The sequence below is a fragment of the Chionomys nivalis genome, chromosome 9, assembly GCF_950005125.1.
Source record: "Chionomys nivalis chromosome 9, mChiNiv1.1, whole genome shotgun sequence".
Classification (NCBI taxonomy): Eukaryota; Metazoa; Chordata; class Mammalia; order Rodentia; family Cricetidae; genus Chionomys; species Chionomys nivalis.
The window spans coordinates 53,391,041-53,416,375 of record NC_080094.1 but is presented as its reverse complement, the minus strand read 5'-3'; the positions used below and the strand labels follow the sequence as shown (position 1 = coordinate 53,416,375).

At 45.1% G+C, this 25,335-nt stretch overlaps 2 protein-coding genes across 6 annotated transcripts in view; one reads left to right on the top strand and one right to left on the bottom strand.

Moving 5' to 3' along the window:
• Tubgcp4 (tubulin gamma complex component 4) overlaps window positions 1-2,450 on the top strand; it is a 31,767-nt gene extending 29,317 nt beyond the window's left edge. For both annotated transcript variants that reach the window (XM_057781965.1, XM_057781964.1), the window contains exons 16-18: window positions 1,005-1,121; window positions 1,668-1,807; window positions 2,312-2,450. In XM_057781965.1, coding sequence (XP_057637948.1) covers window positions 1,005-1,121; window positions 1,668-1,807; window positions 2,312-2,324 — 270 coding nt within the window. In that variant the 3' untranslated portion in view covers window positions 2,325-2,450. The remainder of the gene's footprint in view (window positions 1-1,004; window positions 1,122-1,667; window positions 1,808-2,311) is intronic.
• Tp53bp1 (tumor protein p53 binding protein 1) overlaps window positions 435-25,335 on the bottom strand; it is a 71,184-nt gene continuing 46,283 nt past the window's right edge. For 3 of the 4 annotated variants that reach the window (XM_057781962.1, XM_057781960.1, XM_057781961.1), the window contains 12 exons: window positions 19,885-20,374; window positions 17,759-17,911; window positions 14,133-14,404; window positions 13,390-13,539; window positions 12,727-13,157; window positions 10,247-10,438; window positions 9,670-9,888; window positions 7,913-8,128; window positions 5,828-5,922; window positions 5,171-5,370; window positions 4,540-4,685; window positions 435-4,178 (listed from right to left, as the gene is read on the bottom strand). In XM_057781962.1, the coding sequence (XP_057637945.1) occupies window positions 3,991-4,178; window positions 4,540-4,685; window positions 5,171-5,370; window positions 5,828-5,922; window positions 7,913-8,128; window positions 9,670-9,888; window positions 10,247-10,438; window positions 12,727-13,157; window positions 13,390-13,539; window positions 14,133-14,404; window positions 17,759-17,911; window positions 19,885-20,374 (2,752 nt within the window). In that variant the 3' untranslated portion in view covers window positions 435-3,990. The remainder of the gene's footprint in view (window positions 4,179-4,539; window positions 4,686-5,170; window positions 5,371-5,827; window positions 5,923-7,912; window positions 8,129-9,669; window positions 9,889-10,246; window positions 10,439-12,726; window positions 13,158-13,389; window positions 13,540-14,132; window positions 14,405-17,758; window positions 17,912-19,884; window positions 20,375-25,335) is intronic. The other variant, XM_057781963.1, reaches the window with a different exon arrangement.

The following is a 25,335-nucleotide window of genomic DNA, read 5'->3' as shown; positions in this document are numbered from 1 at the left end:
CTTTTGTGGAAGCTCTCCTCAACTCTGACTACATACCGGAGTCATCTGTGACCTTGTGACGATCTAAGGCCAAAGGACATCTAAGTCAAACATGTAGATTGGGGTCCAGGCATAAGTAATTTTTAAAGCACACAGCTTGTTCCAATCCTAAAATGAAAAGTGAGAAACTGAAATAATCCCTATATAGTGTTTATACTTGAATGTCTGCGGTGAACAAGTTGTACTGCTCAGGGCGCCAACCATAAATGGTATAGGCTTCTTTTTGCTCTGGTATTTGGGGCTGTTACTTGCCAAATAAGGGAAGAATAACTAAAGTAGTCAGTATCTCAAAGGGTTCTGTGAGCTAAAAAAAAAAAAAAAAAAAAAAAAACAGCATAGATAGGCACTGTTCTTACATGGCATGGGTGTATCATGAGGAAAAGCAGAACGTCAGAACAGGTCATCATAATGAAGTCTTTATTGAGTGCTTACTGTATGCAAGGCACTGGGGATACAAAGAGGTATAAGTCATGGCTCTGCCCTTAAGGAGCTCACAATCTAGTTGGAAAAACAAGATGTACATACAAAAGTCAGCAACAGCACACGTGACCTGGACAATTGCCAGTAAACAACACAGATACTACAACAGAGAAAGGCGGAGTTCACTAAAGGCTACAGTGGGGAAGGACCATTTCACAGAATGGGACTTGACTGGTACTAAAGAGAAAAGAAATCCCAGGGAACAGTGCTCATAGCTCAAAGGCAAGAGCACACGCAGTGTGTCTGATAAAGGATGGTGAGCTAATGGCGAGTAGAGTGGAGGCTTTGTGCAGGGGGACAAAGAATGTAGCTGTCCCAGGAAGGGATGTTCATTTGCATGTTGTTTGGGAGGGCCAGACAACCTTGAGGGTGGGTAGTGTCTGGAGTTCAGACAGGGGAGGTCAGCTGTTAGACTATTTTCCCAAACCTTACATTTTCAGAAGTTTCTTCCTTCATTTCCTAACACCAACTATATTTTTGGGTAGGTGTTTCACTGCCTGAATGAAATCCTAGATCTCTGTCACAGTTTTTGTTCACTGGTCAGTCAGAACCTGGGTCCACTGGATGAACGGGGGGCTGCCCAGCTGAGCATTCTTGTGAAGGTGAGTCTGCCTGGCCACTGGCTACATGCTCCTACCCCAACCCCGCTGAGCAAACAGCCTTTGCTCTGGCCCAATAAAACCTATCCCAGAACAGACAAAGAAATGACAAGATAAAAAGATAAAAGCTTTGCTATCAGTGGATATTGAAGATGATTAATGTACTGCCTCAGTGTTCAGAAATAGTTCAGCTCTGAACAGTTTCAGCCCACCAAGTATGCATTGGCTTTGTGCTCATTTTCTCACATCCCACTTCCTTCCCTGAACCAGCCTCCCAGCTCACTTGTAATTATAATCTGAGACTATATTTATCTCCTGTAACAAAGCAAGCTCAGTGCAATCCCAGTATGTGATAGAATATATTAATCTGAAATGAGCTTCAAATTCTTACTAATGAGAAAGTACTTTCATGGAAGTCATGCATTTCACGGACATGGCATTAAGAAGTCAGAGTCGTTTTGGGAGCTGACAGAAATGGGAATGTGGTCCTGAGAGGACCCCAGGCGCCAGCACTCTGCATGGGTAGTGACAGCTTGGGTCTCTCAACAGGGCTTTAGTCGCCAGTCTTCACTCCTCTTCAAGATTCTTTCCAGTGTTCGGAATCACCAGATCAATTCAGATTTGGCTCAGTTACTGCTCCGGCTAGATTATAACAAGTATTATACCCAGGCTGGTGGGACTCTGGGCAGGTAAGAATAATCCTTGGGGAACTCATTAGATTTGGGGGAGGAAGTTAATGAGTTGTAAAAGTCCAAAATGGAACTTTAACCTTCATCTACAAACGCCCTTATTTTATAAGTAAGGCTCAGAGATACAGGAAGTGGGGGGAGGGGAGTTATTTCATAATTTTTCTGGAGATTATGTAAAAATCAGCATGGTGAAATACTACAGCTGAGGGTGAGTTCTGTGTTAGATTATGTACGTTCTAAGGGGCAGTGTGGTTTGCACAATCTGCTCTGACATGTACTAGCAGTGCAGCTGTGGCACCATGCTTCACTGGCCACTGCCTCTTCTAAACTTCTTTAAATCTAATAATGAGATCCAGTGGTAGCTGGCTCCTCAGCGGTGTCATTCTTTCTAATTTTATCAGAAGCCAGACATCTTTTGGAATATCAAGGTAACATCAGCTGTATCTCAGATGACCATGCTTGGGAAAGCATAGCATTTAATGAAACTTTTTTTCCTTTTTATAGTTTTGGGATGTGAAAACTGGTTCTTAAAATGAAGTAACCATCAGCCCTACCACGCTCTGATGTCTGTAATAAGCCTCCCCAGGCATCACAAGATGCCTGCAGACTGGTGAAAGGATGCTACCTTTTCTTCTAGAAGCAGTCCAGAGGTGTAAGTCCTCCCTACCATTCCTGTAGGGGAACTGGGGCCAGCTTTGTTCCTTTACACTAAGACATCTGTTGGGTGGGTTCATTTGTGCAGCAGCGGTGTATTGAGCATTTACTATGTACCTATGGACTCTTCAAGGTATGAAAGATACCACAGAGAACAATGGGAACCAATAAAATATGTTTAGGATTGGTTCACATGTAAAAAAGAAATTATTCTTTTGTAAAGGTCAGCATCTAGATGTTACCACCAACTTAGAAAAGACTTAAGGCAGGCTGTGGACTTTCCCTCCTCTCTACCACATAATTTATAACTACACACATTGTCTTCAGTTTTCAGAAATTTAAGAGCCTCCCTCCTTTAAGGATATTCAAAACCTGACCTGAACAATTCAGCCAGTAGGTTCTCTAATTCTTTCAGACTGGTAAAAGGGGTAGTTCTACCTAAAGGTGACAGCAGTCAAATTATTCAGATGTTAGACAGTGAAAATTGCAAACTTCTCCCTATGCTCAGATAGTGAAGTCACTAATGTTCCTATCAGCATAAACAAAGGAAATACTCCATTAACATACCTGCCCTCCACAATGGACAAGAGTGCAGTCTTCGGGCCTATTTGTAGTCCCTGAATGTTCTCTTCTTTACCACCCACTGTGAAAGCCTGTACTTGTCAACTACAGAGGATCCCTTCCATTGTTACCTCTAGAAGCAAAGCATGGCAGACAATGGCCTACTGCTTGTTTTCATAAATAAAGTATTATTTAAACAATCACACATACTCATTTACCTAATGTCTATGATTGATTTCATCTCACAGCAAAAGACAAGAAATTGTGACAGACGAAATGACTGTAAAGCCTAAAGTATTTACTGTTTGGCTCTTTATAGAGAACATAAAGACTAGTAAGTAGCCTTGATTTAGAGAGTGACAGGGACAATGTTGAGTGACAGGAAGGAATGGCTTCCAGCAGTTGTGACAGTTAGCGCTTGCTTTACAGAAAACTGTCCGTCAAGTTCATAGTCACTGTCCATTCATACCAGTTGGTCATCTTCCCTTTCAGCTCTGAGTACCACAGAGCAGTTGTTAATAAGCTCAGGTCTTGATACCCAGAGTGTCCTCAACCCCATTCAACTTTGGCACTACTGTTTATCTAGGCCCTCCTGTACTCTAAGCATAACATTTTACATAGCCTGGGATAACCTTGTGACTTTGACAGTAGTGCCACAGGATAAATTTCATTCCTACATTTTTATCTTCCTTTGTTTGCTGTACTGCTAAAGTGATGATGAAGCCTGCTGGGAAACTTAAGAGAAGATCCTATAGTACCATGTTCTGAGATTAAGCTCAAAGAAACAGATGAATCTCAAGTTACTACAACCAAAGAGAGTCAACATTTATTTTATCATAAAAGTTCAGCAAATAAAACTATGTACAAGATTCATGCAAAGAATACAATTCCACACAAGACACACTTAAAACCTGATTAAAACACAATCTCCACAATAGCAGGGATAAAACCAGTAAGACCAAGTACCTTCAGTGAGAAACATAATCATGTTTATATTTTGGATGCTGTTTGAATCCAATTCTCTCCCCAACAATGAGGCACTGGATCACCCACTCTTGTGACACCACAGGCAGCTGCAAGGCTTCAGCACACTTGAGCACCGAGGCTGGGCATGAGGGGTCTGTCACCACCACATCAAATACCCCTAAAGCAATGTCTGTAAGAAGTAGGGGGAAGTGAATGAGGAAAGAACACTCAGTTTAGCTCTTATAAAAGAACAGGTGCCTTCTAGCCAGTATTCCTACTCTGCCAACCAAAGCCCTCTTACAGATACTGTATATTCATAGCCTAAAATAAAAGTTGTCATCACCACTTGCTAACCTTGTAGACCTAATAAACAGAAATGCCACTGGAGACTATACAAGCAGGAACAGCTTCGTCCTTCTCTTACACTAACCCATTCTTTTTGAAGATGGGACTTCTCTTAAAATAAGGACTGAGACTTGGACCACACAGGCTAACAGCTGTGAGTCCATGGACATCCTTGGAATGACAGCGAACATACACTTTCCAGGTACCTTTGTTATGGGCACTTGAATGGTGCTGCTTCACGGAGGCTGCCCCTCCAGTCATGAGGATCTCAGACCAGAGCTCCAGGAAATTCTGTTGTTGATCTGACACCAAGAGTACCTTCAGATTCTGGAAAGGGTTTTCGCGGGGTTGCCTATGAAGGAGTTGGAGATGCAGTGTTTGGGAACTGGAAAGAACCTTAGTATGACCTGTCATAACTAACGATTAGCTCATCTGCAAAGGCTCCTGCACATCCGAATGCTTTCCTGACTAGGTCACGTAGTGGACTAAGTCCTGCCTCTCTTCTGATGAGGTATGCACTCTGGGATCCTAGACTTTGTTAATAAGCCAATCAAGTTATGCTTCTGAGTTCCCTCCCGTTTAAGTTTAATGATTGAAACTTAATCCTAATCTCAGTGCTTCCACTAATAGGGGATACTGGACCTAATCTTCCCACATCTTCGGAAGGTTCCCAGCCAATGTAGAATGAGATGCTAGCAATAAAGTACTTGACTACAGAAATCATTTCAAATGTCTACAGACATTCCAGTTTCTAGTAACACTGTTTTCCCAACTAGACTTTCCTTAAAAGCTAGTCTTCCTATTGTCTCAGCTCTAGACAGGCTCCCAAACACTCACCAATCCAGAATTCTCTGCTCCTCAAGGCTATACCCAGCAGGCAGCAGGTAATTACGGTAGTTTTGGAGCTGGTTGGCATGGCAACTGTCATGGACCCAGACATGAGACACACAAGGAATTCCACTGGCAAGGCACAGGAAGTACTTCCGGGTTCGACAATGCTGATCCGCAATTAGGAGACACTGGTAGGCTGTGTTACACTGGAAGAAAAGGAGCCCAGCTGACAGGTCTGGTGGTGTCTAGGGAAACCTTTCCTGACTGCACCCTCAAGAGCCAATATGAAGAATTCTAGTTGGTATCAAAAATACCATCTAATCTGTGTTCGTACCTAAGGCTGTGTTGTTCACTGAGAAGCCCAAACTGCTTTCTGAAACATTTACCCTATCACACCAATGGCTTTTGGAAGACCTAAATCTCAAGGGTCAACCATACCAGGTACCCACCCAACCTTCCAGGCTAGAGAATCGGCAAAACCAATAGCTCTATTGCTCTCTCAACACCACTACCACCTAACCCCGGGTTCTAGCTTCTCTACAATGAAAATGCTGGGCTGAGGTGGCAGAATGGCACAGCACTCTGAAATTCAGCCAACTTCCCAAACCCCTCTTGGCCCTTTTCTCAATACAGAAAGTGGGTAGCCAGAAAAAACTGCCTCACCTGGGCTTCATTGAAGTCTTCAAGGATATACCCAGCTCCTGCTCGAAGCTGACATTCTGTATACTGCTTGTTGAAAGGAGGAATTTCTAAAAATTCTATATAGACATAGAAAAAAATAACCAAATTATTATTTTTAATAATAATGGTTGTTTTCCTAGGTGCTACTTTAATGCCTATTTGTAACTGCTGCTTCCTTTTCTATTCTGCAGTTATCTATAAGGGCTTAGACAGACACAGATTTATTAATTTGAGGGACTCCCGTTATTCAGTCAGCTTTCTGAGCTGTACAGTACCAAGCAACACACGCTTATATGGAACTGCTGTGTGAAGTCTGGTTTCAAGGGCTAGGTTGTTATAGCAACACTGGAAAAACAAGAAGGCTGCAAACCATCTTTAACATAATGCCAGGCAGCTGCAGGGACTCCTAACACTGAGATCGGGCTAGGTCACTGAGTGCATACTTTTTCCTCCACAGTACCTATCTGAATTCTGTGTGGCACATACTACATCTGCTCTCAGCCCAGCTGCCCATCACCAGAGCATCTCTACTCAGACTTTTCATATGCAGCTTCCAAACCATAGAAATCTTAAGTGTAGCTCCCTGGTCTCTTCCCATGCCCTGTGCCATATGTTTCTGAGGCTAGAACTGGCGAGTAGTTAGGAATAATTAAAGTCATAACACATCTTCAGTTGTACCATTTTGTATCAATCATATTCCTTCATTTTGATTCCTTTCTTGCAAGACTCGACATTAGTCGAAACTCTACCTAGTTTTTTATTTTATTTATTTTCTTTTTTCAAGACAGGGTTTCTCTGTGTAGCCTGGCTGTCCTGGAACTCACTGAAATCTGCCTGCCTCTGCCTCCCTGATTGCTGGGATTCACTGTCACCGGCCTAACTCTAACTTATAAACAACATTCTATCTAGTGCTTAGCTTGGACAAACATCTGGAGATTTCTGTCACTCACTATATTTGATCTACACATTGTCTCCTACACCACACATGTGTCAGACCTCTGAGATACATGTCACCCCACTGGACTACAGACTCCACATAGACACAGAATGAGAGATGCCACATAAATGACATAATTATTTTAAGGTTAATGAGAGGTCCAAGAATTGAAAGGGCCTAGAAGCTAATTTCCTAGGGCACTGGGGACACCACAATTCCTTCTATTCAGAATAAAACTCATCCTCCACATGGGTTTTCTTAAGTAGGTGCTAGAGCGTAGATGGAAAAGGGGGCAAGTCATATCAGAAACATGGTTGATTTGTATGGTTCTAGGAAGGTAAAGCCAGTACTGTGTTCTAATCCCATCTGCCATTATTGTTGAAAAAAAGCAATTTAACCTTGATAGATTTTTATCATTCATTTTATATATGAAGAATGAGACTCCCTAGGCCAGGAAGATGACTCAGCAGGCAAAGGCACCACCAAGCCTGGAAACTTGAGTTTGACTCCCTGGGACCCATTAAGGTAGGAGGAAAGAGAACTGATTCTTCCAAAGTTGCCCTGTGATTTCCACACATGTACATATACAAATACACCCATGTATAAATCTATAAGTATATTTGAGTGTGTACCTATATCTATGTAGTATGTAAATTAACAAAACAAAAAATCTGTCTCCCAGCTGCTTACCAAGACTTATCTTGAGAACCACTCACTGAGAATTTTGTGAAAATCTACAGATCAGAAGTAGGGCACAAGTTAATTTTACTTAGTTGACCAGAATCACGGTAAACACTGACCCACTCCCCTGCCTTAACAAAAAGAACCACTGCCTTGCCGGGTGGTGGTGGCACACGCCTTTGCCTCCCGAGTGCTGGGATTAGAGGCAGGTGGATCTCTGGGAGTTCGAGGCCAGCCTGGTGTACAAGAGCTAGTTCCGGGACAAGCACCAAAGCTACAGAGACCCTGTCTCGAAAAACCAAAAAAAAAAAAAAAAGAACCACTGCCTCACAAAGGAAATGGAATCACGGTAAACACTGACCCACTCCCCTGCCTTAACAAAAAGAACCACTACCTCACAAAGGAAATGGAAAGACAGGCATGGATGGATCAGAGCCCTGGGAACTTACCCTCCTCTTCCTCGCTGCTTCCTGTAGGCCCATCTAGTAGTTTAGAGCGGCTGGTCAGCTTGTCACTAGTTGTGGCCATGGTGAGGAGAAAGGCATAGCCCAGAAACAAGGTCTTGTTGAGGGGCAGGGGCCCTCTTGGCTCTTCCAGGACAGAAGGTTCACCTGTGTTGTCTGCACTCTCACAGGGGCTCACAAATTCTCCTGCCCCCACTGTACCTAGGAAGGACAAAGCACAGTTACTGAAATGATACACACAGACCACTGCCTGGACAAAGGCCCAGCACTGAGGATGACTTGATAAGCCATGTCCTAATGAGCTTGTCTATGCTATGACCCAAAGACTATTAATAAAACCAATCACTCTAAGTGGCCAACAACCTAGGACCAAATTTACAATGAAGACAAAACATTTAAACCTAAAATGACCATTACAGTGGGCAGTCGACTGTTTTCATGTATAGAAATCAACTAGTACTATTTCTGTAACATCAAATACTTCTAAGGCCACTTGAGAGAGCAGGAAAAAAAGTACAGTATTTGGAAGAACAGGAAAAAGTACAGTATTTGGAAGCCTTCAATCCACTTTTCACTGCCCATGTTTCTAATTTCCCCAGAATATATGATGTTTTGAAGCAACCTTTAAAGGAAAAACAAAACAAACTTTTCATTACTGCCAAGAACTGTCCCATTCCATCTTGGACTCTCACCAGAATAGTGCAGCGAGTACTGAGTGCTAAAGTGTCTTTACATGGAGGTGAATCCACATCAAATACCCTTCGCCAACACCTAGGAAGGGAAGTGAGCCACCATTCTAGAACACCCATGCTAAGACGTGCCCCAGTAAGTCCTACAGAATGAAACGATACCTACTGAAGAAGCCGAATCAGGTTCACTAGGAGGCTAAGATGACAGCGGGTCATGCATGCCTCCCTGAAATAAAACCAACATCAAAAACAGTCTCAGAGGCAGGGATGCTATGTCTATGCACTGGACTTTAGAGTCAAACCTGCCTAGGTTTGAGATAAGGCTTATTCTACCACATTGAGAAAGTTACCTAAATTTTCTTACATTCCCAAAAATATGGAAAATGAATTCTAAGGGATTATATTGGAATATGAATGAAACACTTGGGCCCCATGCCTCACCCAGTAAATATTTAATAATAAAGGTTAGCTTTTACTGTCTTTAAATACCTGAAATATACAGCAGTGGTATTGGGTGGGTAAGCAGATAACACAACTCAAAGGGGTAAAAAATATGGTGCTAGGGCAAGGGAACATGGAAATGAATGTGCCAGCCTGAGAAAGCCCTACCCAACAACGGCAGGACTTTACCTCTACCTACAGAAGCCACGACAGCCAGGTCTAGGTCATGGCAGACAATGAACACATGGCTGAATTTTCTTCATACTGAAAGGAAGTGACTTAGAAGGGGTGGGTGGAGGAGAGTGGAGGTTCGGGCTGATGTACAACCTTTCAGTAGGAAACTTGAGACAGCCTGAACACAAGAGTAGTGGAAGATGGCACAGACAGAGCGCAAGACCTAAGGACGAGGAATTTCACCCATTTTGAGTCTGCTTAAACTATCATACTTGTATTCCCCCAAAGAGCCCACACAGGAACGTTTGTGATCAAGTTTTGTCCTCCTGTCTACACTGCTGGGCTCTGAACAGAAGGTAAAAATGTAGTATCACCTGTCGGCTTGTGGATGCCAGTCTGACCATCATAGAACATCCATGTACTGTGCTCCCATCTTACCAGGTTTCACAGTGGCAGACTTGCGACCTCGCTTAGCAGGGGACCGTTCCTCTTCAGAAGTGATGAGTTTCCTTTTGCCTGACTGAGCTCCCGTGGAAGCACGGGGACTCTCTGTGGTTTTACGGGTGGGCGTTGTGGTGCTGCTGCTGCTGGAGGCAGTGGGGGTGGCTGGAGAGCTGATGTTACTGCGCCGTTTCCGCTTTCCTTCCACCAAATTGTCTGATGAATAAGCCAAAGGTTGGTAAGAACCCATGGTCTCAACTCAAATCTGACATAGATAGCACTGTGCTCTTTGCCTCCTCCCACAGTCAGGAAGTCTCTTTAATGTTCCAATCCCTGCCATAAGTAAGTTATGTCTGCTCCCCTGTAGAACTAGGAAGGCCAGAAAAGCCCTAGAGACTTCTCATCTGGCACTTGGAAGGAAACAAGTGTAGCAATAGTTCTAGAAAACGACAACCATCATCATCCAATAAACCACAAGGATAGGCCAGGCAACCGTTCCTGACTACTCTAGAAACTGTCCTCCCTTCTCTAAGCCAAGTATGGCCCCGCTAGCAGCTGCTCAGGAAGGTCTTACCTAAGCTGATATCTGCTGCTTTCGTGAGGGGTGTGACGGCTTCATATGGGCCAAGCCCATATTGCTCTCTTAGTCTGTTTCCTTGCTCCAAGGACAGGATGACTGCCATTCGCTTATACCACTTCCTTTGGCCTTCTTTTTCAATGCTGTAGTACAGCTCCCCAGACTCCTTCCTGTGTCCTTTGACCACTCCTGGGGATGGCATAAAAGATACCATAATTGTAGACTGCTTAGCACCCTCTCAAAAAGGCTCTACAAAAGCAGATCTGAGGTAGGGGATGCAGAGAGCCAACAACAGTGAACTAAACCAGGCTTTTACGGAGTCTTAGCTGTTCATTCCAAATGGTTTACTACACAGGATTAGACAAGGTTTGAGAGAAAGCAGCCTTTAGTTACATACTAAAGATTCCCAGTGCTGGACTTAGGGTTGTTGGTGGCTCAAATGGAACCCCTGAAGTGAATGGCATGGTTTCTTAACAATCTTGTAGCAACTTCTAAACTTTCCATTGTGGTTTCTTTGAAGAATGAATTCCAGGTGAAAAATGACAGTCCTGAGAGACCATATGTACAGGCGTCTCTACTGTGCACCAGAGTCAGGACAGAGAGAGAGCAAAGAAAGGAGAAAATAAACTCTGCCCCGATTCACAACTGTGCATGACTGTTAGGAGCAGGGTGCAGGGCATAAAAGGAAACGGAGTTAGAACTCAATCTGAGCTTAGGACTGGGTCTGTTATATGATAACTGGGCAAGAGCTATTTCCAATTCTATTAAACAAAACACTCCTTCCTCTCTATCAACTAATAAACAACATATATTATCTCACACAACATAAAAATGGCGCATTACTCTTGATACTTTCCATCCATGAACAGAAAGGCGCACCTTATTCTCCATTAGCTTGTCTTGCATAAGGGCTAGGATCTAGCTTCCTACCGGGAGAAGCAGGGAAGAGGGGCAGGCCCTAGTTCTGCTGCGCCTCACAATCACTTCCTATACTCGTCTCCTAGGTTAAATTTATCACCAGACTAGGTCAGGAAGACCACCTAAAATTGGCAAAAGCCCAAGGCCAAAAAGCCTGAGGAAGAGCTCCTGCAGCTGGGAGCTGTGTGGTGCGACACTGGGCACAGACAGAGAGACAGCCTCCATGAGTGGGGTGCCGAATCCCCATTCCTAACGTACATTTACTACTGAAACAAAACTACCTTGAAAGGGCCACATGTGAGCCTCTACTACAATGACTTTATACTCAAAGCCAGATGCAGTTATACATATGGATAACATATGTATACATCAGTCCGTGCAGTACTCCTAACTGCCACACAACTTGGTGTTATCTAGTGTTAAAGGGAAAGTGGTTCCACAAATACTGAAACAAGGGGGCCTGGAGATTCCAACAGAAAAGCATTCTATCCCAACTCATGGTCAACACAATATCCAGAAAGGATCTTTCTAAATAACAGTCAACACAATAGGAATCCTTAAAATTAGTTAAGGAAGGACTATATTCTCAGAATTAAAAGCACACACAAACCCCTAACCATTACCAACACTGGCTACTAAAAAAGAAAGGCAGTGACGTGACATAAGACCATCTTCTGGTAACAGACACACAGGATGCTGAGCTACATCTTCCTGCTGAACTATCTCAGTGGAGTGGCACAGTCTCCAGCCGAATTCTTTCCAATGCAGGCAGTGAACTAAAACGCCGGAAGTGAAAGGAGACAGAATACTGAAAGGGGAAAACACTAATGTTGGCGTGGCGAGACCTGGGAAGCACCACCTTATCACGTCACTAGTGATGGGATGTGACATCACATACCTCCCTCTGCCCCACAGATGATAGGAGGGGCATTTCACCTCTATGACATTCCTTATGGTAAAATAAAAATAAAATCGGAACTCTAGTCGAATGAGAAAACAGATCTGATTTGAGAGACACTATAAAATACCCATTATTCCTCAAAACTGTCAAGGTCATGGAAAAACAAAAGACAGAAATTGCCACAAACCAGAGGAGACCAAACGAAACATGATGACTAAATGTAATATGGTGTCCTTGACTGGATCCTGAAACAGAAGAAGGACATTATAGAAAAGATGGTAACACCTAAATAAAGTCTGGAGTTTAGTTAATGGTAAGGAATCAAGATTGACTTCTTGGCTCTGACATAGACTAATTTTGAATACTTTGGAAAGGGAACACTGGGTGCGGAGGACACAGGAATCCTCCTTCCTAACATCATTCTGTACTTGGGAAATTTTTCTTTCATTCTATAATTATTCAAAATATGTTTACTGAAAGCCAAGCTATGAACAAAAAAGTCAATAGCAAAGGTAACCAATGTATCAGGGTGGAATCTCTGACTTGAGAGATCCAGAAAAACAGCAAGGCCAGGGAAGAATGTCTTGGTCACTGCTGGCAGGGTGGACAATAGGCAATAGGCACAGCACATCAATAGGGACTCTGCTTGCTTTATTACCTGCACTGAAATACTCATCTTCTGAGAGGGCTGTCACTTCAGTGTCCAGGGGTATGGGGTCACACAGGAGAATGTCTTTCCCCAACACATCACACTCATACCCATCATCAAAGAGCAGCTTGTACTTCCCAGCTCCAACATCTCGTGTGATTTTCCCAGAGTAAAAGTAGCCATTGGATGACCACTTGGCCACAACGCGGAGCCCTACAAAGCTGTTTCCTGGAGATGAGGCATCCAAGCCATCAGAAGAAGCAGTAGCAGCCTGAAAAGGAATCTCTGGAGAATCACTCCGGCGCAAAGCACCAGAACCTGCATCCATTCGTTTGGCAGAATCTGGCACACGGGGCATAATTCGGGTGAAGGACTTGTCATCTGGTGACATGTTAGGTGAAATGTCTTCTATGCCCAAAGGACCAGACACAACTGTTTCTCTAAAGACAGATGAGAGAAGTAAGTGAGACCAAGAAAGGACCTGTCTACCAAACCCACTTTTTCCCTATAGGTCTCTTCAACCCGTTCTTTATCAATCCTATCACAGGCACGAGCCCAATCTCAGGGACCTCACTCAGTCAGTGTGGGCCCTTCCTCTCCCTCTGGAACCCCATGTACTCTCTAGTCTCCTCTTCTCTCTACTCCCCCTTATTTTCAGCACTACCCAGGTACCTGGTTCCAGTGGTCCGAGAAGGTGGGCGGCCCCTTCGACCACGCCCACGAGGCGTGACTGGAGCCTTCCCTCCCTGTCTGATGCCAAGGCCTGCATCACCATCTTCCTCACACACTGGTGCCCCTGTCTGACTGATCCCTTTTCTAGGACTAGAGAATGAACACAGGTTAGTTTGACAGCAGCTGCTAAGGAATGCATCCTTTACCATCTCCCCAGGACCTTCCAACTATATATGCCAGGCCACGTGTGCAACTCCTCCAGGGCAAAAGGAAGCTGGCTCACACCCATCAACACCAATCAGCAAACCTCAGCCAGGGAGCAAGGGGGATGGGATAAAAGGACCCCTTCCTGTATAAAAGTCTATTCCCTCCTGACATAGTTTCCTGCTGCTGCTATTTAAGATGCCATACCCATTTCTGCCCTGCCTTCTCCTCTACTGCAGGCTCTGGATACCCATAGAGCAGACCAAAAACCAAGGAGATACAGCACAATGGGGGCCCATTCCAAACATCCTATATTCCCAACCAAAATAGGGATAAGTTGCAGAATATAGGAATGGCAGGAACACGTATCCAGCATTCCCAACATCCCCTAAGGGGCTTCTCTGCTCACGCGGCTCCTCTCCCAGCAGCCCCAGACAGGAAGGAAGAGGCATGGATTTATCCCATTTCTTCTTCTGCTGTGATATTCAAAGGTTAGTAACCCTGCCCCTGCGGGGTCTCTCTGCAGACCCTGTATGCACCTCAGTTTTCCTGGCCCTCCTCGGGAACTGGGTAAGGCAAAATCGGCAGCTTCTGTTCCGCTGTTCTTCCCTTTGAGCGGCCCGGCTCCTCGCCCTGAGCTGCCACTGCTGTGCATGGCTGAGAGACTTGTCCCGCTTGATGTGTGGTGTGAGCTGGAGGCCTTGGAGGAAAAGGAGCTGATGTCCCCCAAGTCCCCAGAGGACCCTCCCGTCTGGGAAGGGGAAACTTCTGTCTCACACTCCTGACATTCCACAATTGGTTCTTCAGTCTCCTGCAGGGAAGAAGCAGACAGGGAAGCTAGAAGAAGCCACAATAACACAAAGCTAAGTGATGGCTGAGAAATCCTAGAGACTGCAGGAAACCTCACTTCAGCCAGGTATCTGTGTTGAGTCATGGCTACATTAAAATTTTCAAAGCATAGCCAGGTATGGCGCACACACCTTTAATCCTAGTGCTTGAAAGGAGAGGCGGGGGGCTGTGAGACTGAGACCAGCTGGTCTACAGAGCAAATTTCAGGCCAGCCAGGCCTACACAGTGAGACCCTGCCTCAAAATTAATTTATTTAATTAAGTAAATAATTTTTAAAAAACTTGTCCAAAGCTACTGAACTAAACATTTAGCACCCATTACATGTAGCAAAAAAAAAATTAAGAAAGAAACCTTTATATGGCATGTGAAGGCAAAGTCTTTTCATTGAGCAAGCTCACAAGTGTTGACTACTATAGTAAGGGTTTTAACCCAGGGACAGAAGCCATTTCCCTGTCAGAGAGAAGAGAGCTAAGGAGTGGCCAGGAGCTGTTCTGGGGGCATCATTAACAACAGTTCTTTATAATACCTTTAATAAGTGACCAAGGAGCTAGGTGGTGCTGGCACATGCCTTTAATCCCCACAATTGAGAGACAGAGACAAGAGGATCTCTGAGTTCAGTGCTAACCTGGTCTACAGAGTGAGTTCCAGGACATCCAAGGCTACACAGATAGATCCTGTATATCAAAAAAAAAAAAAAAAAAGACCAGGGAAAAAAAATTATTTGCAAAAATAGACAAAAATTAGTGTTTGGAAAAATGAAGACAGAAAACATTATTGGAGCTGTGGGTGCAGCTCAGTGGTAAAGTCAAATTTCCAAACTGAGGGACTCTTGGTAGCCCCAGCATGGTAAACAGGCTCTGGCGGCCTTGCCCTTCCCCCCATCCACTCTGCCTTGTTAAAAACAGATTACATTGTGAAAGCTAGCCACCAAGGCCGATTCCTTTTTGGCCACTCCTTTCTCCTGAGGCTGATGACCAAGGTCCAGCTATCAAAAGCCTCCTTTGGTTGTCCTAACTAACATGCCCAATCAAAATTAAACACCTCATCCTAACATGGGGTTTCTCCTTTTTTTTCTTTACCTTTAAAAACCGCCATGTGCCTATGGGCCTTGTCTTTCTCCTCTCTATTCAGAGGCAATCCTTTGTCCTGCAGGACAGATATCCCTTCCCCCTTTCCCTTGGTCCTTTTCCTTCTATCTCCTCTCTTTGTCTCTTATTCCCTGGATTTGTCCCTCTGGGCAAATCTCTTTTGGGCTAAGAACTTGGTCTTGGGGTACCTGAGCTGAAACTGGTCCCTTCACAGTCTGTGCTCCATCCAACATGGGTAGAGGGGGCACACATTCTAATGGAAGTACATGCTGAGTGTGGTGGCACACACCTTTAATTCCAGCACCAAGAAGGAGAGGCAGATGGATCTCTGTGAGTTCAAAGCCAGCCTGGTCTACATGCTAAGTTCCAAAACAGTAAAAGTTATATAATGAAAACCTGTTTCCAAAAAAATTAATAATAACAAAGAATTTTCAATACACACAAACCACAAGAATGTGAAACCGGCTTCAATTTATATGCGCACTCGGGCGCCAGAGCTCAATTCAGCAGGAGCTGGTGAGACCCGGAGCGTGGGAAGGAAAGGGATCTGGGACTAAGACAACACCCTGACAGGCACAACATAGGGAAATGGGCACACATGATCCAGAAGTTTACACAGGTAAACATTCCAACTGTGCTAACTGTGCTAACTGACGCAGCATGGAGAAGGAAGGCTCCTCTCAGCCAAGTCCAGTCTCTCCACAACGACAACCACCACACAGTTATGTAAGGTAAGCAAATAGCACACTTCTATTTCTCCCTTCTGGAAAATTTCTCCTTTAAGAATCCATGGTTGAGGAGAGGGCAAGGAGAGATAGCAAGATGGCTCCTCAGATGCCTAACGACCAAGAACCACATGACGCAAGGAGAAAGTTGATAAAGCTGCCCTCTGATCCACATATGGGCGACTTTACACACCCCCCCACAAATACACATACTACATACATGTTAAAATGAAAAGAATCCAAGGTGTAGCTCAGCTGGTAGAGTGCTCCCCTCACGCACAGGTGGCCCTACATTTGTCATTAACACAAACTAAGATGGAGACAGAAACATCTGAAGTTCAAGACCAGCTACATTGGAAGTTAAGAGATCTGAGCTACACAAGCAAAACCGTTTTTTAAAATATTTATTTATTTATTTATTTATTTATTTATTTATTTATTATGTATACAATATTCTGTCTGTGTGTATGCCTGTAGGCCAGAAGAGGGCACCAGACCCCATTACAGATGGTTGTGAACCACCATGTGGTTGCTGGGAATTGAACTCAGGACCTTTTGGAAGAGCAGGCAATGCTCTTAACCTCTGAGCCATCTCTCTAACCCCAAGCAAAGCCTTTTCTAAAGAAACAAACCAGGTTGGCAGTGGTGGCACACACCTTTAATCCCAGCACTCGGGCAGAGGCAGGCGGATCTCCTGAGTCCAAGGCCAGCCTGGTCTACAAAGAAGTTTCAGCATAGCAAGTCAGGGATATACATACAGAAGAACCCTGTCTCAAAAAACAAAAACAAAAACAGAAACAGAAAAGAAAGAGAGGGAGGGAGGAAAGAAAGAGTCTTGGGGAGGTGGTAGCTCATGCCTTTAATCCCAGTACTGAGGAGGAAGAAGCAGGTGGATCTCTGTGAGTGTGAAGCCAGCCTGGCCTACATAGGGAGTTTCAGGACAGCCAGGGTTATGTAAAAAGACCCCGTCTCAAAAGCAAAAAATTAAAAAGAAAGAAAGAATTGAAGGAAAACAATGTCAGTGCCTAGCTGTAGCACAATTAATAAAAAACCCAGAGAAAGAAATTGGAGTTCAACTCAAAGGTCAGAAAAGCAAAACAGCCAGCCATTGGTTCTTACCTCTCTACCTCAGTCTGAAATGGCAATCCTGCCTCCAGGAATCTCAGAATGAGACTGAGCTGAGACCTGTCTCCTCCCGTTTTATATTCCTCTCTAGTGCTGGCGTGCACCATTACTGCCCAGTTTCTATGGCAAACTAGTGTGGCTACAGTGTGTCACCACTGCCTGTCTGTGAGGCTGACCAGTGGATCTGTTTAACTCTGATCTTCAGGAAAGCTTCATTTATTAAAATATAAATGAAATATCACTACACCTGGCAGCACAGGAAAGGAGTGACAGGCTGAGAAAGGGAAGAGGGAAAGGAAAGGAAGAAGAGGAGCGAAGGGAAAGAAGGGTGGGCAAAGGGGACTGGAGGAGGAGGAAACAGGCAGACCCAGGTGTTACCTCGGTGACTTTCCTTTCCACTTCTGTCCCGTCCACGTAGTAAACATCTGTGATGACACGGGTGACAAGCGTGCGGACTTCACGGATCGTCCTCATGTGACGATGTAAGACATGGCCATGTGGAGGCTGGGGCATTTCAAATTCTTCTTCTCCCTACAACAAGAGAGAGGGCACAGTAAGAGAAGCAGCAGAGCGGAAGGCAGGCACGGCTCTCAAGCTAAACTGTCGAATGAACGCTGTTCAGAGAACTCATGAACCGGACATGATACTTATTCCATTTATTTCCAGTGAGGCTGAGGCTGGAGAAGTCTGTGGCGGTCTGGCTTGATCCATACAATAAAGCTCAGTCATAGTATCTAACACATTATTTTTAGATTGTAATCATTTAGATTTTCTGTTGTTTCTTTGTATAGTTCAGACTTACCTTCAACTATGTACCCCAAGCTGCTTTCTCCAACTCCTGATCCTCCTGCCTCAGCCTCTGATAAGTGTATGCCACCACACCCAGCTAATCCTTCTAATTCTCATGACAACAGTGCTTGACCTAAAAAGCAGGTGCTCTTTAATCCTTAGAGAAGACCGGAATCACCTCTTAACCCATCAGTGAAAACCAGTTCATTAACAGAAAAATTTCATTGCTTCTCCAGAGGTTAAATACAAAACGCTTTCTTGTTTTGTTTTTTTGAGACAGGGTTTCTCTGTGTAATAGTCCTAGCTGTCCTAGAACTCACTCTGGTCTTGAATTCAGAGATCCGCCTACCTCTGCCTCTCAAGTAAGTGCTGGGATTTAAGACATGTGCCACCATTGCCCAGCCAAATCCTGGTCTACAGAGAGAGTTCCAGGGCAGTGAAACCCTGTGTCAAAAAAAACCCAAAAAACCCAGAAACTCTTAATCTGTTCCCATGAATAGATTGGGGTTTTGTTACTTTGTTTAGACATGCGGTTTCCCTATGCGAACAGGCTGGGCTCACTCCCAGAGATCCACTTGCCTTTGCCTCCTCACTAATATGTACTGCCTGGTTTTAAATCAACTTAACACAAGCGAGAGTAATCTGGTACAAAGGATCCTCAGTTAATAAAATGCCTCCATAGAGCCGGGTGGTGGTGGCGCACGCCTTTAATCCTAGCACTGAGGCAGAGGCAGGCGGATCTCTGTGAGTTCAAGACCAGCCTGACCCACAAGAGCTAGTCCCAGGACAGCTAGGGCTGTTACACAAAGAAATGCTATCTTGGAGGGAGAGGGGAATTCTGTAAATAAGATCTGGCTCTAGGACATTTTCTTGGTGATTGATAATGGAAAGGCTCAGCCCATTGCGGGTGGTGACACCCCCGTGCTGATAGTTTGATTCTGTAAGAAAGGTTAAGCTAGCCGTCATGAGCAAGTCAGTGGTGAGTTGCCCAGCATGGATGCTGAGACCTGAACCCAATCAGGTCCTCTGTAAGACCTCAACCTGCTGGGCCATCTCTCCAGGCCCTAACACCTTTCTTAGCAGGAGAAACTATTTCTTAAATGCATTTTTTCATTCTGTATTACACGACAGTAACAGCTATCAAAGGTGGTTGCTGAAATAACACCCAGAACAACCACTAGGTAGGAGCTAGAGAGATGGCTCAGCTGTGAAGAGTATATACTCTTGAAGAGAACAGGAGTTCAGTTCCCAACACCCACACTGGGAGACTCAGAAATGCCCTAAGTCATTGGATACAGCACCCTTTGTGGGACTCCGTCACTTGCACTAATGTGCACATTCATTCTCTCTCTCTCTCTCTCTCTCTCTCTCTCTCTCTCTCTCTCTCACACACACACACACACACAGAGAAATTTTAAAATAAAATAAATTTTAAATGGGGGTATGGGGGTGTTGGTGCTGGAGAGACAGCTTAGCAATGAGTTCTCTTGCAGAGAAGGTAGGTTTGACTCCCAGCACTCACATGGTAGCACCAGTTCCAGAGGATCCGACATCTTATTCCGTCCTCATGGGCACCTGCACCCACATGGCATACAACACAGTAACACACATGCTCACACGCACACACACACACACACCCATAAGATTGTTACTGGACTGAGGCCCACAGAGCACGTGGAGTCTGCGGCTGGCTCCGAGCCCCGCTGTGTGCGCACCTGGCTGTGGAGGGACTCGGTGTCGTCCACAGGAGCGCTGCTCTGCTTCTCACCACTGCCCCGCTCGGTCTGCACAGTGGCATCTTGTTTCCCAGAGTTCTGGTCCACGGTACTGGTGCCCTGCTCACATACGCTCTTCACAGTCTGGGTTGCTGCTGAAACAGTTTCTGGGGCACTCAGGGAATGGTCCATGGTCTGGATTCCTACGTTACTCTGGGCAGGCCTTTCCAACAAGACCTTACACGGTGTTTCCTGGTGAGCACTCAGTCCTCCTAGCAGGTCTGTTTCCATAACTTCTCCCTGAGGGCTGAATGACCCCTGGGTGGCTCTCTGCTGGGAAACAGGCGATGCAGAGTCCTCCGAAGCAGCAGCATCCTGGACTGGCCCAGTGGGCCTTACAGACTGCTCACTCTGCCTGAGCTTAGAGGCACCATCCAGTTTTTCTTTGTCCTCTTCTTGAACACTTGGAAAATGGAGCATTTCATTTGCCCTGAAAATGAAACAAGGACATTCTGTAGCATGGTCTGGATGCAGCTTAGTTCTCTGAGCAATACGGTGGCACACATCTATCATCCCAGCAACCAGCAGGCTGAGCATCATCGGACAACTAGGGAGGTCTACAATGCAATACTCTCTCAAACATAAAACAATAAAAATGAAGTAACTCCCATACATGAGATAAAAAATAAATGCTAAATTCAACTGTGTACAGTATTCTAGAGGTAGACCTCTGGGAGGTCATTAAGATCTGACAAAGTCACAGGGTAGGGCACTAATGAATGAACACTGGCGGCTTCATAAAAAAGGCGGATCTGCGGTACGGTAGCACACACCTTTAATCCCAGCAGTCGGGGGCAAAAGCAGGTGGAGCTCTAGGGTTTCAAGGCCACCCTGATTGACTAGAGAATCTCAGGTCAGTCAGGGCTGTATAGTAAGACCCTGTCTCAAAAGAAAGAGACACACGGCCTCTCTCTTACTCTGTATGTCCTGTATTATCTTGGAAGTCCACCACTGAGAAAGGCATCACCGGATGCAGTCCCTTAATCTTTTTTTCTTTTTCTGTTTTTGGAGACAGGGTTTCTCTGTGTAGCCCTGGCTGTCCTGAAATTCACTCTGTAGACCAGGCTGGCCACCTTCCTCTGCCTCCAGAGTGTTGAGATTAAAGGTATGTGCCACCACCACCTGGCGCTTAATCTTTAAGCACAACTGTGGGTCAAAATGAACCACCTTTCCTCATAGTTTCTTCCAGCTATGGTCTCATCAACAACAGGAAAACGAGCCAAGTAAACTCTAAAAACACACAAGAAAATGAGACTGGTAACAAGATACAAAATTCTTACAAAGCTCCAGAAAGGACATTTAATCACTCCACTCAGGATTCAAAGGCAGGCAGATCACTGTGAGTTGCAGCCCAGCCTGGTCTACATCCCAAGTTCCAAGACAGCCAGGGATATATAATGAGACTGTGAGAAAGAAAAGAAAAAGAAAGAAAAGAAAAGAAAGCAATTCGTCCTGAAGTCTCATTTGGATTGATGAATGGTTCTAACATTCTTTACTAACTCCTATGACGATGCATGAGGTCTGCCCTCTGCTGAATTTAGAAGAAATACAATCTTCAAAGAAAGGTTGCAGGTAACAGTCTGGTCTTCCCAGGTCAAAGGTCATCTGGTGGTCACAGTACATGTTCAGTTCTTCAGTGCTGGGCTCCCTATCAATATCTATCTATACCTGACCACTTGAGCAGAACTGTAAGGGAGTGCTTAAGATACGGCCCAGCCCTTCATTATCAGTCTTTCCATCTGGGAGCCTGTGTGTCCTTTTTCTTTCTTTCTTTTTTTTTTTTTTTTAAGATTTATCTACTAGTTATGTATACAGTATTCTGCATGTATGCCTACAGGCCAGAAGAGGGCACCAGATATCATTACAGATGGCACCATGTGGTTGCTGAGAATTGAACTCAGGACCTCTGGAAGAACAGTCAGTGCTCTTAACCTCTCTGAGCCACCACTCCAGCCCCAGAACCAGTGTGTCTTAATTAGGCTTCTATTGTCGTGACAAAGACCATGACCAAAGCATGGGGGGGAGGAGAAAGTTTATGTGGCCTACAAGCTACCACCCATCTTCAAGGGAAGCCAGGACAGGAACGCAGAACAGAAACCTGGGAAGAGAAACCAAAGCCGAGACCAAAGAAGAAATGATGCTTACTAGCTTGCTTCCTATGTCTGGTTTCTTGTAGACCCAAGACCTCCTGTTCAGGAGTGACACCGCCCACAGCGAGTGAGCCTTCCACATAAATCACTAACCAAGAAAGTGCTGCCACAGACATGCCGCGGCTCTCTAATGGAGACAACTCCTCAGTGAGAGTCCCTCCTCACAACAGACGTTCAGGTTTATGTGGCACTGACAGAACAATAGCCAGCACACTGTGCTGACTTACGCATCCTTTCCGCATTACCCGCATGTTGCCTATAAGCCAAATACCACAGTACCCAAAGCAACTGGAGATCTTAAATGCTAACAGTTCTCTAGAGTAAGAAACCACGCTAAAGCCGGTGGTGGTGCACATCTTTAATCCCAGCACTCAGAAGGCACGGGGATCTCTGAGTTTGAGGCCAGCCTGGTCTACAGAGTGAGTTCCAGGATAGCCAGGGCTACACAGAGAAACCTTTCAAAAAGAAAGAAATAAACAGACCCAGGCTAGCCCTCAGCAGGCTGCACATAACCTGTCGTATCTGGATATCTGAATGCTAACCCTCAAGCTCCAAAGGATACAGGCTGTCTTAGCTCGGCCTCTGCGGCTGTGACAAAACACCCACCAAAAGCAACTTGGGGGAAGGAAGGGATTTATCTGCCTTACAGATTCAGTCCGTCTCAGGGAAGCCAGGCCAGGGACTCACGGCAGGACCTGGAGGCAGGAACCGAAGCAGAGACCTGGGGGAGTGCTTGCTTCTTACTGGCTTGGCTTCCTCTGGGGTGCTCAGTCACCTTTCTTATACCACCCAGGCCCACCTGCCTAGAGACGTCAGCACCCACAGTGAGCAGGACCATTTAAGCACAATTAAGAAAAGGCCTCACAGATGTGGCCACAGGCCAGTTTAATCAGGAAAGTCCTTCAGCTGAGGCTTCCCCTTCCCAGGTGACACAGGTTTGTGTCAGGCTGACATCTGAAGCTAACTATGACAAAGGCTAACTTTGAACAAAAGAATGGATATTCTATAAATCAATAAACTACAAAAATCAGGAAGCTACTGCCATATTACGTAAACATAAATGGAGGTATTTTCAGGCTTCATCACATGTAAATAGCCAGAACAAAGGAGAAATAACCCAAGTGTGGGGGCCACGCCTGTAATTCCTGCTCTCAGGAAGCTTGAGGCAGGAGGATTGTTGCGACTTTAAGGCCTTCCTGGGCTACCCAGCTGAGTTTTAGGTTGGCTTGAAACTTTCTAAAGTCTATTTTCTTTTAAAAAACAAAAAAAAAACAAAAAAATCCACTCTGAACCAACAGTGCCCCAGTTCTTGAAGGTTACATCACAGTTATCAGACACTTGGAAACCAGGCTGTATTCTTACCACGAGTTTCAGCCAGAGAAAAACAAAGCTTGGCGCGCTATTCATAGCAGCTGAATCTGCCTAGGTGGCCATGAGCTTGCTAGGGCTGCCCCTGCCCGGGTCATGAGTAAAGAAGAACACAGGTTTCGCAGGTTTCTGTCACCCAGCACCGTGTACTACCAGGCGATAGACCTAACAGCCTTCTACCTAAGAGGGGCATCTTGGTTAACAGAGCCTGAGCCCTATTTGTCAGGAGCACTGGCTGGGTGAGGATACAGGGTCCGCTGAGGAAGAGGACAGAAAACACCACAAGGAAACACATGAGGAGCAGTTACATCTTCCTGAGATTTATGATCATAAAATGTCAAGGTGCTGAGCACAGTGGACTAACACACAGCAGTGGCAGAAAACAAAGCAATGAAACAGCTGAGCTTCACATTCATGGCTAACCTTTAAGAGGATGAACACACAAGTAAACAAGCTGCCACTGCTTCCCACCCTTAACAAGCTTGTACATTTTACCTCACACGATGACAGAAGGAATCCCAGACCCCAGCCTCCCGGGAGATGGCAGAGAAAGGAACGGCCTTTGGGAACTATCCCATCATGAAGGTAGGACGGCCCTGAAGCTGTGAGTGCGCATGTGGAAACTCAACCCCAGGACCTCCCTTGCAGGAAACGGCCTTCTCCACACAACAGGCTACCAGCTTTTATCTAAGATTATGGGATGGCCTGACCCCACGAACATTAAGAAATTTCTGTGGTTCATAAGCTCCCAAGACTACAACAGTGGTAGAAACTGAGACACCCCAGAAACTACTCAGGGCAGAGACTCTGAACAGGATTTGACTTCTAAAGCAAATTTCTATTTTGTTTGGAAACTGTTTTTTCTGCCTCTTGAGTGCTGGGATTAAATGCGTGCACCACTATGCCCAGCCAGAACTGCTGATTTTGTTTTCTGTTTATCAAGACAGAGTTTCTCTGAAACAATTCGGTTGTCCTGGAACTCACTCTATAGAACTCTATCAAACTCACAGAAATCCGCCTGCCTCTGCCTCCCGAGTGCTGGGATTAAAGGCGTGCACCACCACATCCAGGCTAGAACTGCTGATCCTTTAAAGATCAAAAGTGATGGGCCAGGCGTGGTGGGGCATACCTTCAGTTCCGCAGGGACAGATGAATCTATGTGAGCTTGAGACCAGCATGGTCTACAGAGTCTACACAACAAGTTCCAGGCTAGCCAAGGCTACATAGTGAGACACCCTGTCTCGAAAAGAAAAGAAAAGAAAAGAAAAGAAAAGAAAAGAAAAGAGAAAAAGTCAAGCGGTAGGGGGTGGGAGTGGAGGCTAAGTCATTACAGTATTAGCAGTATCAAATATTTGGTACTTCTCACTCACCTATGAGCACAAGACAAATGAGTAATGCTAAAATTGTAGTCATAAACACTTCATTTTGGTTGACAAGCCTGTGTCACTAATCCCTGCACTTAGGGAAGGGAACTGATGGAAACATGGTCAGCAAGTCTAGCCAATCTGTGAGCTCCAGGTTCAGTGAGAGACACGGTCTGAGAAGAATAGGGAGGGGACTGGGAGATGACACACGAGTTAAGGGTGAGACGCCGCTCCTGGAGAGGATCCAAGTTCAGCACCCTCCTCCTCAGTCAGCTCACAGCCACCTGAGCTCCAGCTCCAGCGACACTCAGTACCTTGGACCTCCATGAGCACTGCACCCTCGGACACATGCATACATTAAAAATAAAAGAAAGAGGCCAGGCTTGGTGGTACACACCTTTATTCCAGCACTGAGGAGACAGAGGCAGAAGATCTCTTTGAGTTCAATGACAGCCTGGTCTACATAGCAAGTTCCAGACCAGTGACGGCTACATATGAATAATTATTAA